Here is a 13,942-nt window from a genome sequence, read left to right on the forward strand (position 1 = left end):
ACTATATATGATCATCTTCAACAACTTGTACAACCTTTCCTGACGATATGAACATTTCATACAACAGTTATCACGGTGACCAAAATTATTACTGTTATCATTATTTTCACAATATTGTTGAATGTGCTCAAAAAGTACTTATACACACACTAAATTTGGTAACACTTTAGTATGGGGAACATATTCTAAGTAACAAATACTTAATTTAGAGTTATGTGGACACTAGGGGAACATATAAGGGTTAGGGTTAGGGCTAGGGTTACTAATAAGCAATAATTCTGAGGTTATTGAGGGAAGACTCTTAATTAATGGCTTACTGGTTATATATAAGGCCATGCAGAATAAGGCATTGATAAGTACTTAATAATGACTAATTAAGAGCCAATATGCTACTAATTTGCATGTTAATAAGAAACTAATTAATGGTGAATATGTTCCCCATACTAAAGTGTTACCAAATATTTTAACCAAGTTTTATAAAAACAAATAAAAACAACACAAACACAAAAATATTGAACATTGTTCTGGCTTCTTAGTATTTACATATGTTTATCTTCTTATTTTGGATTGAGTTTGGCATTTGTTATGTGTTTGTGTCTTGTATTCATGCTAGCTAGTGATTAGGCGCTTTTGCAGGAAATGAGCGGTATCACCGAGAGTGTGGTAAAATCACAGTTTTACGATTATTCAAATTTGAAACGGTAATACTAACCGTCGAGAATGTTACCGCAATATACCATTATATTGGTAATACTTACATTTCTACCAACATTTTAAACATTTCTCTTGATAATGTTTGTTTCCGTATTGGTACCGCCAGGAAACATCTCCACTCTAAGCCATTTTTCTGGCACTAATGTTTGTGTTCGATACCTCAGGAAACACCCACACTGTTAGTTATTTTAAATGGTTGTCCTGGTGGTAATGTCCACCTCCTTTCTAAGAACCGCCATTATTCCCACTCTTACAAAAATCAAATACTTGATAACCATAAAAAATGTCTTAGCAGGTGCTAATGTTTGTCGTCGTAATTGATCATATCCAACACCATTTGTAGTCTTTGCTAGTTTTAGGGCCTGATTTACTTATGGTTTGTGTCAGGTTCAAACACTGATGACATTTATTAAACAAGACAAGAAGCAAGGAATCAAACAGAGACCGAATTAAATTTGTCTCAATGAGCAGAAACGCGTTGACACTGTACCCTTGTACAGTGTCGTCCCACGCTCCTGACGAAAGATTGTACGCCTCCTCTTTTATTTGGAATTTCCCTGATTACATGGCAACAGCTGTTTCTAAGGGAGGGGGGTCGTAAACAGCCATCGCCTTTGATTAAAAACAGTTCAAAGAAAAGGTCGCCTGGAGGGGAGTCTGGTCCTGCTTCCTTTCTGCTTTGTAGTTCTCAGGTCAAGACAAAATCTTTTTGTGGATTACAATACATCAAAGAAACAGAACACCTTCATGTTGCTTCCCATCCTACACAGTGGAGTTTTACAAGCCTTCTTCTTGCTCGGATCAAAGACAGCTTTTATTCTTAGATAACTTAGATACAATTATTCTGACAGTTTGCATGTACTAAAACATGTGCAAACATGATAGCACACGCAAAGCTGATCTATTAAAAGCAGTGGTGGGCCGTCAGGGCCAGCAAGGCCTTCTCTGCTGGCCTAACATAACCAGAAATTATGATCATAATTAAAGAGAAAAACAATTTTTTGATTTACTTTCCCTAAATATCTAAAATTATTCATATTCTCTTCATGTCATATTATGCTCCTTCCAGTGCTGTTGTTTTTAGTTGTAGTTTGTATCCAATCAGAATTCAGCTAGCTTATGTTGCCATGCTGTACCAAATCTGCCAGGGGCCTTCAGAATCAACAATGCGTTCACTGACAGTGCACGGGGACATACAGTTGATAGACAATTACGATAGCCAATCAGATCACGAGTTGTTGTCAGTAAGGGCTTCTAGATGGCCTCACATTGAACGTGACATTTACGCGTCCTGTGATTGGTTACTCATCGGGACCGTCAGCGGATGAATTTGGGAACACATAGTTGAGAGACAGTTGCGATAGCCAATCAGATCACAAGTTGTTGACAGTAGCCTGACGTTAACGAGACTGTGATTGGATACTCACTTGTCACTCCAAAGTGAGTATCCAATCACAAGTTTCAATTTAGCAGGAAGCGGGAAGTGTTGCGCCATAGCCAGACCGGGATTGCAGAGAAGGAGAACAAAACGTTGATTAGGTGGCAGATATATATTTTCAAGAAGGATATTTAAAGAGAAACCACATCTGGTGAGACGATGTCGGCCAACCCCGGAATCTAGCTCAGCTGTTCTAGCGATGAAATGGGGAACGGCGTCGAATAGGTCCGACTGGTTGTGAGTTCAAATGTTATTTTTACACGTTTAATATGTTTTTTGCAATTTTAATTTTGACAGTACCACATAAGATACGTTTTAACTGCTGATGCTGTCAGAGTATGTTGGTGACGAACCCCAAGATGCAGAGACGGCAGACTTTGTCCAGGAAAACATGATTTAATTGAACACTATAGCAAAAAAAACCCCAAAAGGGTACAAACAAAAGGTGCGCACAAGGTGGAGAACAAACTTGGCTATGAACTAAAATAGCACAAAGGCTAACTGTCGACAAGAAACAAAAACACTTACTGTGACATGAAGGAACTATGACATGAGCAGAGTGAACAAAAGTAGACAGAGCTACAACGACAAGTATTATGACAGGTAGTAGTGACAATAATCCAGCACTGACTTGAGAGGAAGGCAGGTTCAAATAGCAGCTGGCTGATTGACACCAGGTGTGGCCAGGTGCCAATCAGCCACAGCTGAGGGGACAAAGCACTCAGGGAGATAATCAGGAAATAACCAAAATAAGAGCGCTGACAGGAAACAAAGACAGGAAAAACCAAAACCTAACTAAACTGTCAGTGACAAACCTGACAGATGCGTTTTAATTGATTTTTAAATGCACCAGAAAATAACCGGTTTTGTACACTGTTGATGTGATTCAATGCACGGTAGTGCGTAAATGTGTTTCTGTATAGTATTTATCCAGCAATGGTCATGTGGTGACATCAATTATGGTATTTTGAGAGGTAATCATTGAAGTCGGACATCACTGAAGGCCTAGGTGGGAAACACACGGCCCGCCACTGACTAAACGTGTGGATTGTGTCTATCAAAAGGGTCTTATAGTCTGAAAAATACGGTAGCTAACGTTGGTGTCCCTCATCAACATCTCCATCCTTATCCTTTTTCCTCCTGGCTCCTCCTCTTTCTGTTTACTTCCTGACTGCTCTTCCTGTTCCGGTTGCCTGCGTCGTCAGTTGCCCCCGTCATCGTGCACCTGTCGGAGCCAACGCAGGACCATGAGTGGTGCATCCCCTTCAGCGTGACCGGCAACCCTAAGCCGGAGCTGCAGTGGTACTTTAAGAACGGGACCATCCAGGAGCAGAACTACATCCGCACTATGTACCCCGATTCCTTCAACAGCGAGTACCACGGCTGCCTGCAGCTCACCAACCCCACGCACATCCACAACGGCGTGTACAGGCTGGTGGCCAAAAACGAGTACGGGAGGGACGAGAAGAAGGTTTCGGCCCAGTTTATCAACCCACCGTTCGACCACACAGGTTGCTGTTTAACCTCATAGAACTGCTTTGCCTGTATTGAACTATTTACAAACGGGACGTTTTGTTTTTTTGTTGCAGAAGAAGACGATACCTACTATTGTAAGTACCCTTTCACTATTAAAATGGCTTCATTTTAACAGCTTTAAATTAATTCTTCTATGCCATCAATCATGTCCATACACTGATTGGATCGATGGGTGCGTGGTTCCTCCAGACGCGACTGGTAAGACATTTTTAAAAACTATTACCATTAAATGAATAGTAATAACATTTGCCAGAAGCTCCACATCAGTGATTCTCAGTCTTTTTTCACCAAGTACCACCTCAAAAAACATTTGGCAGTCCAAGTAGCACCATAATGACCAATATTAAAATACAGTGGTGTAGTAGGCCTAAATGTTCATTAAAAACAATGCAAAGGTTTTATTTATTTTTTGGCTAGTGTAATATTACACACACAGGCCTCGAATTTTAACTCAAGTGTTGCCTTAAAGGAGGGCTCATATTTGATATATATACATACACTTGGCTGACTTGAGTTTCCAATAATTTCTACAACTCTTATTTTTTTGTGATAGAGTGATCGGAGCACAAAAACACAAAAAACATTCATGAAGTTTGGTTCTTTTATTTTATTTATTATAGGTCTACTGAAAATGTGACCGAATCTGCTGGGTCAAAAGTATACATACAGCAATGTTAATATTTGCTTACATGTCCCTTGGCAAGTTTCACTACAATAAGGCGCTTTTGGTAGCCATCCACATTGACCACTCCTCTTGACAAAATTGGTGCAGTTCAGCTAAATGTGTTGGTTTTCTGACATGGACTTGTTTCTTCGGCATTGTCCACACGTTTAAGTCAGGACTTTGGGAAGGCCATTCTAAAACCTTCATTCTAGCCTGATTTAGCCATTCCCTTACCACTTTTGACGTGTGTTTGGGGTCATTGTCCTGTTGGAACACCCAACTGCGCCCAAGACCCAAACTCCGGGCTGATGATTTTAGGATGTCCTGAAGAATTTGGAGGTAATCCTCCTTTTTCATTGTCCCATTTAAAGCACCAGTTCCATTGGAAGCAAAACAGGCCCATAGCATAATACTACCACCACCATGCTTAACGGTAGGGATGGTGTTCCTGGGATTAAAGGCCTCACCTTTCTCCTCCAAACATTTTGCTGCGTATTGTGGCCAAACAGCTCAATTTTTGTTTCATCTTACCACAGAACTTTCCTCCAGAAGGTCTTATCTTTGTCCATGATAAGACCTTATCATGGGACCTTATCATGGATCATAAGGCTCATTTCATAGCCTTTTTTTTTTTATTATACTAAAATAAATTATATACAAAGAGGATAAAAGTAAAGGATAATAAATGAGCTCAAATATACCTACAAATGAGGCATAATGATTAGGGATGTCCGATAATGGCTTTTTGCCGATATTCCGATATTGTCCAACTCTTTAATTACCGATACTGATATCAACCGATACCGATATCAACCGATACTGATACATACAGTCGTGGAATTAACACATTATTATGCCTAATTTGGACAACCAGGTATGGTGAAGATAAGGTCCTTTTTTAAAATATTAATAAAATAAAATAAGATAAATAAATTAAAAACATTTTCTTGAATAAAAAAGAAAGTAAAACAATGTAAAAACAGTTACATAGAAACTAGTAATTAATGAAAATGAGTGAAATTAACTGTTAAAGGTTAGTACTATTAGTGGACCAGCAGCACGCACAATCATGTGTGCTTACGGACTGTATCCCTTGCAGACTGTATTGATATATATTGATATATAATGTAGGAACCAGAATATTAATAACAGAAAGAAACAACCCTTTTGTGTGAATGAGTGTGAATGGGGGAGGGAGGTTTTTTGGGAATTTGAGAATCACTGCTCTAGACCAGGGGTCCCCAACTACCGGTACCGGTCCGTGGATCGATTGGTACCGGGCCGCACAAGAAATAAAAAAAATAAAATAAAAAAATAATGTATTTATTTTATTTATTTTTTATTAAATCAACATAAAAAACACAAGATACACTTACAATTAGTGCAAAAACCTCCCTCCCCCATATACACTCATTTGCACAAAAGGGTTGTTTCTTTCGGTTATTAATATTTCTGGTTCCTACATTATGTATCAATATAGATCAATACAGTCTGCAGGGATACAGTCCATAAGAACGCATGATTGTATTTTTTTATGACAAAAAAAAATTAAAGAAACCATTACCCCCCCCCCCCCCAAATTTTCAAGCGTTGACCGGTCCGCAGTTACAAAAAGGATGGGGACCACTGCTCTAGACAACAGAAACTAATTTTAGCATGCTGACGCTCTGCAGGGAGGCGGTGGACCATCACAACAGAAGTGCATCCCTGCGCATGGAATGATCCAAATGCAAGAAAATGCATGTTGTATGACATTTTTTCATATAGGAGATATATATTATAATAAATGTAATGGTTATATGATGATAATAATGTATTTCCTAAATGAAAAATTAACTGGGGATAAGTTGATTGGCAACACTAAAATTGGCCCTAGTGTGTGGATGTGAGTGTGAATGTTGTCCGTCTATCTGTGTTGGCCCTGCGATGAGGTGGCGACTTGTCCAGGGTGTACCCCGCCTTCTGCCCGATTGTAGCTGAGATAGGCTCCAGCACCCCCCGCGACCCCAAAGGGAATAAGCGGTAGAAAATGGATGGATGGATGGAAAAATTAACTGCTTTAGAAAAAAAAAAACACTCGTATTTTTGTCATAGAACCAAAAGCTGTATATATATATATATATATATATATATATATATATATATATATATATATATATATATATATATATATATATATATATGTATGTATGTATGTATGTATGTATGTATGTATATATAAAATGTATGCATACTTTTTTGTCATAGAACCAAAAGCTGTATATATATATATATATATATATATATATATATATATATATATATATATATATATATATATATATATATATATATATATATATATATATATATGTATGTATGTATGTATGTATGTATATATATATATAGAATGTATGCATACTTGTAAAGAGCGCAACGCATTTTATAATTTATATTTGAATTCTATGCATATTTTTTGTCAAATTTAACACTCGTCCATCTTTGTCTTTGGTTTTCTTTTCTTTCAGACACACCGCTGCCCCCCCTGGACGACAGTATCGCCGTAAGTGATTTTTATCCGTTGTGAGGAGATAATAATTCACACTCGTTAAGAATTTTGTTGATTAATTGAAGCACATGAGGTAAAAGGCAGGCGGCATTAGTCCACTCCATACAACACTGATATCGAAATAGAAGTTCAGAACATCCCATTAAAAAGCAATGCATTGATTAATTTGATTATTATTTGTTGTATCAATCAATTTTGCCAATTGTGACGTTTACAACATAGCTAATCCGTTTCCCTTTCAGATTTACGTTATCGTGGGAATTGCTGGAGTGGCGTTAACTGGCTGCATTCTCATGGTGATCATTCTCAAATATGGAAGAAACTCCAAGTTTGGAATAAAAGGTGAGCTTGTTTTATTGCTTGAGTTTAGCTTCATTTGCATTGAGTAAAGTTTTATTAAACCTATTAAGACTTTTGATTACTTCAAACGAAAAATGTGGTATTATTTTTTTATTACCAGTAATTACTTTATTGAATATTGTCTCCCTGGAGTGTGCAACAGAGACCATCAATGCAGAGTAGCATAAAAAAATAAAGAAAACAAATGTTTTACATCAGGGGTGTCAAAGTCAAGGCCCGCGGGCCGGTATTGGCCTTACCTTACGGGATGATATTTGATTAGTATTAGAACCGGCCTGCAGGCCACAGCCATCTGCTGCTGTTTTGCATGCACCAATACTCCATCAGTGTTGGCGCTAGGAATTTACAAAATGGGGTCCCAGGGACCCCATCAGGTCATAGAAATGGGGTCCCACAGTAAACATTTGGGGTCCCACTTTTTTGTAACTGTTTTGAAAACAAATGATAAATGTATGCATTATCCTGTTATATCTCACAATCTATATTGGGTTTTGGAAAAAGGTTGTCATAAACATTACTTAATTCAGTGTTTTTCCAACCTTTTTTGAGCCAAGGCACATTTTTTTGCGTTGAAAAAATCCGGAGGCACACCACCAGCAGAAATCATTAAAAAAACGAAACTCAGTTGACAGTAAAAAGTCGTTTAAACCATTACCAACCATGCATCACTATAGCTCTTGTCTCAAAGTAGGTGTACTGTCACGACCTGTCAAATCACACCGTGACTTATTTGGAGTTGTTTGCTGTTTTCCTGTGTGTAGTGTTTTAGTTCTTGTCTTGCGCTCCTATTTTAGTGGCTTTTTCTCCTTTTTTGGTATTTTCCTGTAGCAGTTTCACGTCTTCCTTTGAGTGATATTTCCCGCATCTACTTTGTTTTAGCAATCAAGAATATTTCAGTTGTTTTTATCCTTCTTTGTGTGGAAATTGTTGATTGTCATGTCATGCACGGATGTACATTGTGGACGTCATCTTTGCTCCACAGTAAGTCTTTGCTGTCGTCCAGCATTCTGTTTTGGTTTACTTTGTAGGTTAGGTTTTGGTTTTGTTCTGCATAGCCTTCCCTAAGCTTTTCTTAGGGGCACTGACCTTTTGTTTATTTTTGGTTAAAGCATTAGACACCTTTTTACCTGCACACTGCCTCCCGCTGTTTCCGACATCTACAAAGCAATTAGCTACCGGCTGCCACCTACTGATATGGAAGAGTATAACATGGTTACTCTGCCAAGCTCTAGACAGCACCGACACTCAACAACAACACATCATTTGCAGACTATAATTACTGGTTTGCAAAAAATATTTTTAACCCAAATAGGTAAAATTAGATAATCTCCCACTGCACACCAGACTGTATGTCACGGCACACTAGTGTGCCGCGGCACAGTGGTTGAAAAACAGTGACTTAATTCATTAAAAAAAAAAAAATACAAAAGAAAACACATTTTGATGCATATGTAAATGTATTCAGTTATAAACATTCATTCACTTTCTTCTTTCCTTCATGGTGTCATGTCTGTGTGATCATGTTTTGTTTTAGTCATGTTCGGTTTTGTTTTTGGACTTTTTGTGCACTTTTGTTTTGTTTTGTTTTGTCACCATAGCAACCATTAGTTTTCACCTGTCACGTCACGCACCTGTTTCACGTTTTGAGTCACGCACCTGCTTTCACTAATCATGTCTATAGTATTTAAGTTCATTGTTTTCAGTTTGTCGTTCTGACGACATCCCGCATTTATGCTTCTGCACACTCTCCACACAACTTTATGACCCTTGCTGCTCTTTTTTCATGCCGGTTCCATGCCAAGTAAGTTTTTGTTTATTAAGCCACAGTTAGTGTTTTTTGTTGTTCATAGTTTCTGCCTTTGTGCAAGTATTTGTTTTCATAGCCAAGTCGTTTCTCCGCCACTGTGCGTGCTTTTCGTTGTACTTTTTTTTGTAGTTATAGTGTTTAAATAAATCATGTATTCACCTTCACGCCACATCTGGTCCAATTCACTTGCACCTCGGGAGAACAAACCAAGCCATGGTCCCAGTCATGACAGATGTCGTCAGCAAAAAAGTTCTCCCGCAAGATTGGACGAAGGAACGTGGGAGGTCCTGCGCGCCATGGAAGCCGAGACGCTTCGCTATTCCCCCACGGAGCGCAAGGAACTCATGTGGGGTCCGACCGGCAAACTGGTGCCGATCAGCTCCGTTTGGCCCGGGGACGTTGACGCGTCATCCCTGTCCCGGAAGCTTTCGTGAGCGGAAAGCACGTGGCGCTCCCGCAAGCTCCTCCCCCTCCGGGCGGAAATAGACGGCCGCCAGCCTGGCAGCTCCAAGAGGACTCCACAGACCAGGATTTTTTTTTCAATACTTATTCTTTTGATCACCCGCCTCCAGCAAAAGACTCTAATGCCATGTCTTTGATAAAACATTATCAAAACATGTTTTTAGAAATCAGATCTAATCAGTCCAAGCCACGTCCCAGATTTCATGCCCCGCCCCCCAAGACTCAAGTCCCGCCCCCGTCACAATTTTTTTCTTTTTTTCCGCCCACACAACCCCAGGTGGGGGATAAAGAAAAACATTTGGGACAATTTAAAGGGGAAGTTTCTGCCCCTCTCCTGACCTCCCTCCGCCCACCCCTAGAGAGAGTTCCAGACCGCAGGGAGCGCGTCTGGTATCCGCCCCTTGAGGGGGGGGGCTGGGGTCGGGAGCTGTGCTGGTGGGGTGGCTCAGCATCACCATGTCAAGCCACAGCCTCCAGCACGGCCGCCACCACCAGTCTTTCGACCTGCCAAGCCACAGCCTCCAGTTCGGCCACCACCACCGGTCTTTTGGCCTGCCAAGCCGCAACCCCCAGCTAGGCCACCTCCACCTGCACCAAAGCTGCTGCCAGTAGCAGCTCCACGCCAAGCTCCAGTGCTGCCAGTTGCAGCTCCACGTCAAGTGCCGCCAGTCTCAGCTCCACGTCAAGTGCCGCCAGTCGCAGCCCCACGTCAAGTGCCGCCAGTCGCAGCCCCACGTCAAGTGCCGCCAGTCGCAGCCCCACGTCAAGTGCCGCCAGTCGCAGCCCCACGTCAAGTGCCGCCAGTCGCAGCCCCACGTCAAGTGCCGCCAGTCGCAGCCCCACGTCAAGTGTCGCCAGTCGCATCCCCACGTCAAGTGCCGGCAGTCGTAGCCCCACGTCAAGTACCGCCAGTCGCAGCCCACGTCAAGTGCCGCCAGTCGCAGCCCCACGTCAAGTGCCGCCAGTCGCAGCCCCACGATGCCAAGACCAAGACCCGCCATGCCAAGACCAAGACCAAGACCCGCCATGCCAAGACCAAGACCCGCCATGCCAAGACCAAGACCAAGACCCGCCATGCCAAGACCAAGACCAAGACCCGCCATGCCAAGACCAAGACCCGCCATGCCTAGACCAAGGCCAAGACCCGCCATGCCTAGACCAAGACCAAGACCCGCCATGCCTAGACGAAGACCAAGACTCGCCATGCCTAGACCAAGACCAAGACCCGCCATGCCTAGACCAAGACCAAGACCCACGCCGAGCTTCGCCGCCTGACGCGCCACGCCGAGCTCGCCGCCTGACGCGCCACGCCAAACTTCGCCGCCTGACTCACCACGCCGAGCTTCCACGCCTGCCACGATGACGATGCGCCTGCCTCCTCGTCGGCCACGGATATGGCCGCTACCTGGTCGTCCGCCACGCCAAGTGCGCCCACCTCCTCGTCGGCCACGGATGTGGCCCGTCCCGGGTCGCCCACCTCGCCTGCTGCAGCGGCGTTCCACTCGCCGCCGCCACATGACTATACCTCGGTGGATTCGGGGCCACTTGGTCTGGCGACCCACCGCCATGTCTCCCCCCCCCGCCCTCCCATGATTCTTGTTCATTTTTTTTCTTTTTGGACATCTGGGATCTGTCCGTTAGGGGGGATTCTGTCATGTCTGTGTGATCATGTTTTGTTTTAGTCATGTTCGGTTTTGTTTTTGGACTTTTTGTGCACTTTTGTTTTGTTTTGTCACCATAGCAACCATTAGTTTTCACCTGTCACGTCACGCACCTGTTTCACGTTTTGAGTCACGCACCTGCTTTCACTAATCATGTCTATAGTATTTAAGTTCATTGTTTTCAGTTTGTCGTTCTGACGACATCCCGCATTTATGCTTCTGCACACTCTCCACACACCCTCAAGACCCTTGCTGCTCTTTTTTCATGCCGGTTCCATGCCAAGTAAGTTTTTGTTTATTAAGCCACAGTTAGTGTTTTTTGTTGTTCATAGTTTCTGCCTTTGTGCAAGTATTTGTTTTCATAGCCAAGTCGTTTATCCGCCACTGTGCGTGCTTTTCGTTTGTACTTTTTTTTTGTAGTTATAGTGTTTAAATAAATCATGTATTCACCTTCACGCCACATCTGGTCCAATTCACTTGCACCTCGGGAGAACAAACCAAGCCATGGTCGCAGTCATGACACATGGATCTATACTTAACCGCTGCCGGTAGTTTTTTTCTATATATTTATTGTAATATTTTCAAAAAGTGTCTGTTCTATTTTTGGCCAAAGTAAGACAAAGACAACAATCTGAAGTTGTCTTCATTTTTTTTAGTTTTAATGCCATGATAGTCCGGCCCGCGTGTGCACAGATTTTCCTCCATGCGGCCGCTGAGCTAAAATGAGTTTGACACCCCTGTTTTACATCTATGGCCAGTTGTTGAATGCATGTAAAAACAAAACACAGTGATGAGATTTAAAAAGCCTCAAAATTTCACAAAGGTAATGACTTTTTAAACTACTGACAGACTCACTTTATTTCAGTTGGGCTAAATTTCTTTTTAAATGTTAGATATTGTTTAAAAAAATAAAAATAAAGTAAATAATCAATCAAAAAAAAAAAAAATGGTAACACTTTAGTATGGGGAACATATTCACCATTAATTAACATGCAAATTAGTAACATATTGGCTCTTAATTAGTCATTATTAAGTACTTATTAATGCCTTATTCTGCAATGGCCTTATTATACAGCCATTAACTAAGAGTCTTCCCTCAGTAACCACAGAATTATTGCTTATTAGTAACCCTAACCCTTATATGTTCCCCTAGAGTCCAAATAACTCTAAACTAAGTCTTTGTTACTTAGAATATGTTCCCCATACTAAAGTGTTACCAAATATATAATCTATATAATATGTAATATAAAATACTAACTAACTCATCTATGCATCAATATTTGTATTTAAAAGCTAGTTGCTAAGTTGTTACAGTATTACTCTCTTGTGTTGTTTGTAGGTTTTTTTTCCGCATGTTTACATTTGTAAGCCCCACTCAGCCTCCTATTCCTCCTCTGCGTCTCATCAGGCTCTTCCTCAGTCATCAGCAACGACGACGACTCTGCGAGCCCTCTCCATCACGTCTCCAATGGCAACAACACCCCGTCGTCCTCCGAAATGGGTCCAGACGCAGTGATGATCGGGATGACAAAGATTCCTGTCATTGAGAACCCGCAGTACTTCGGCAAATCGGGCAGCATGCTGAAAGCTGACACGTGTGAGTCACCGCACTGCGCCGCAAACGTATCTGGTAACCCGCATCTTTTCGGATAAATCCATAGGCGGCATGAAGGGGGCTGGACGCCGGATTTAGTCTGATGCCGGCCGGATGCTGGAGGCTCACTCAGCGGGAATCGCTGTTGGCTGCTGTGAAAGGCAAAAATAGCTGCTTTTTAGACAGCAGAATTGAACACGTCCTAAATTATATTAATTGTAAAACCACGCAGCTCAGTTTGACTTCTTAACTTTTTAACGTCCCTCGCCACATTGTACTTCAAATATTGCAGCTTCACCACACCGCTGATTTTCACTTTTATCCATCCATCCATTTCCTACCGCTTATTCCCTTCGGGGTTGCGGGGGGCGCTGGAGCCTATCTCAGCTACAATCGGGCGGAAGGCGGCGTACACCCTGGACAAGTCGCCATCTCATCGCAGGGCCAACACAGATAGACAGACAACATTCACACACTAGGGACCATTTAGTGTTGCCAATCAACCTATCCCCAGGTGCATGTCTTTGGAGGTGGGAGGAAGCTGGAGTACCCGGAGGGAACCCACGCAGTCACGGGGAGAACATGCAAACTCCACACAGAAAGATCCCGAGCCCAGGATCGAACCCCAGACTACTCAGGACCTTTGTATTGTTTTTTTGTAATTTTTAAAGCACATTCAACAAAATCTTTTGCCTATATTATGCATTTTCAAGCATAGAAATGGCTAAATGAACTACAAATATCAATACTACAGTAGCATCAGTAGTATGTATAATAGACTGTATATATATTATTCACATGTGAATAATGCTGTATCATACTTGCCAACCCTCCCGATTTTCCCAGGAGACTCCCGAATTTCAGTGCTCCTCCCGAAAATCTCCCGGGGCAACCATTCTCCCGAATTTCTTCCGATTTTCACCCAGACAACAATATTGGGGGCGTGCCTTAAAGGCAATGCCTCTCCAAACTGTCGTCACGTCCGCTTTTCCTCCATACAAACAGCGTGCCGGCCCAGTCACATAATATTTGCGGCTTTTACACACACATAAGTGAATGCAATGCATACTAGATCAACAGCCATACAGGTCACACTGAGGGTGGCCATATAAACAACTTTAACACTGTTACAAATATGTGCCACACTGTGAACCCACA

General features: G+C 41.9%; 1 protein-coding gene across 1 annotated transcript in view; it reads left to right on the forward strand.

Moving 5' to 3' along the window:
* The window catches only part of ntrk2b (neurotrophic tyrosine kinase, receptor, type 2b), a 97,156-nt gene that overhangs the window by 58,346 nt on the left and 24,868 nt on the right, over window positions 1-13,942 (forward strand). Inside the window, exons 8-13 of the mRNA XM_061927027.1 lie at window positions 3,358-3,663; window positions 3,745-3,762; window positions 3,878-3,886; window positions 6,860-6,894; window positions 7,143-7,242; window positions 12,599-12,787. Coding sequence (XP_061783011.1) covers window positions 3,358-3,663; window positions 3,745-3,762; window positions 3,878-3,886; window positions 6,860-6,894; window positions 7,143-7,242; window positions 12,599-12,787 — 657 coding nt within the window. The remainder of the gene's footprint in view (window positions 1-3,357; window positions 3,664-3,744; window positions 3,763-3,877; window positions 3,887-6,859; window positions 6,895-7,142; window positions 7,243-12,598; window positions 12,788-13,942) is intronic.

This window comes from Nerophis lumbriciformis, linkage group LG32 (genome assembly GCF_033978685.3).
Source record: "Nerophis lumbriciformis linkage group LG32, RoL_Nlum_v2.1, whole genome shotgun sequence".
NCBI lineage: Eukaryota > Metazoa > Chordata > Actinopteri > Syngnathiformes > Syngnathidae > Nerophis > Nerophis lumbriciformis.